The sequence below is a fragment of the Apis dorsata genome, unplaced genomic scaffold (genome assembly GCF_000469605.1).
Source record: "Apis dorsata unplaced genomic scaffold, Apis dorsata 1.3 scaffold_444, whole genome shotgun sequence".
NCBI lineage: Eukaryota > Metazoa > Arthropoda > Insecta > Hymenoptera > Apidae > Apis > Apis dorsata.
Window position 1 is genome coordinate 241789 of NW_006263692.1, and position 1450 is coordinate 243238.

General features: G+C 35.2%; 1 protein-coding gene across 1 annotated transcript in view; it reads left to right on the top strand.

The window, feature by feature from the left end:
- The window catches only part of LOC102675782 (casein kinase I-like), a 30816-nt gene extending 30032 nt beyond the window's left edge, over positions 1-784 (top strand). The window contains exon 9 of the mRNA XM_006619838.1: positions 59-784. Coding sequence (XP_006619901.1) covers positions 59-83 — 25 coding nt within the window. The 3' untranslated portion in view covers positions 84-784. The remainder of the gene's footprint in view (positions 1-58) is intronic.
- The last annotated feature ends 666 nt before the right edge of the window (positions 785-1450 follow it).

Here is a 1450-nt window from a genome sequence, read left to right on the forward strand (position 1 = left end):
CTCTTGCCATCTTTGAGACTCGACCTTTTGCTTGCATTCACATTTTCTTTCTTTATAGGTTGATGAAAAGCACGAGCGGCTAACTGATCGACTAAACGTCTCTAGGCTACCCACGGATTTAATCGTCGAGTTTAATCCGGTGGCGAGAGTTTGAGAGGGAGAAAACGCCTAGCCGGAACGGCGAGCGTATACGAGTCGAACTGTCATTTCAGTTGTGTCTCTAAGGAACCCGATCCATTTTCTCCTTGGAATCGATGTAGAAAAACCGAATACATAACATATAACACTGATGCTTTCGCCACACATTTCTTTCTTAGTTTCTCGTCGTGTGTATTATGCGTGTACGATCTTCGAGGATGGCAAGAGCGAATAGGTCGAAAGAAAGAAAGAAAAAAAAAAAAAATCAGAAAAGTAGAACCTGCGCTTGATTATATTGATCGAGAATCTGCATTTTGAAAAAAAAATGCAAAAAAAAAAAATTATCGACAAGATATTATTATTGCGTAAGAATAACGACGAGAAAAAGAAAAAGAAAAACGTATAAATTTGCGAATATTTAACCTATCGCCGCGGATTGTCGACCCACTAAAGAGCGTTGTTCTTCGTTCTTTTTTTGGAGATCACGATAAAAAGAACATTTTTCATTGGAAAAATTGTCAAACGAAGACAGATACTTTGATGGGTCGATCAGAAATTAAGGAAATTAAGCTTGCATTATTCGAAATTCTTGATGTGAGTTCGTTAACTCCTAAACTGAAGTGCAATTGTAAAAAAAAAGGAAAAAACAAGAAAAAAAATGACCGTCGCTGTCCGTTTGCTTGTTCGTCTATCAATATATGTATTGACGACGACGCGATGAATGTTGCGTGAGATGTTCGAATTTTTTTTTTTTCCGTTGTCTTCGTACTCTTATTCTTTTTTCGTCTTTTTCTATTTTTCATTTCTTCTCTCTTTTTTTGGTAGCCTAACGCATGACTTGAAGTTAATCCTTTATGAGTGATGGAAATAGGGCCATAAGAACAGTGCGTACACAACCACAATGACATTCTCCGAACATGTTAATAATAATCAAAATAGGCAGCTATTTAATAACCGCCGTACTCTTTGGAGATTCCCGAGTAGCGTGAACGAAGGTGCATTGATGAAACAGCGTTTCTACGTGTTAATCGATTTTAATACTTGTACTCTATCGAATCGTAGAATAGTGATTCTTAATCTGCGAACGTGTAATCATGTATTTTTTGAAATTTACGAAAGACACTTGATGGTCTATAATTAATTTTTTATATAATACAAAGAGAAGGTATATAACTCTTAAGGAAAGTGAAAAAGTGAAACTAGGCGATCGTCCGTTTTACTTATTAATTTTTTTTTTCTTTTCTTTTTTCTTATTCTTTTTTTTTTTTTTTATTTTATTTAGTCTTTTTCGTTTGATCGAGTGGCTGCGAAA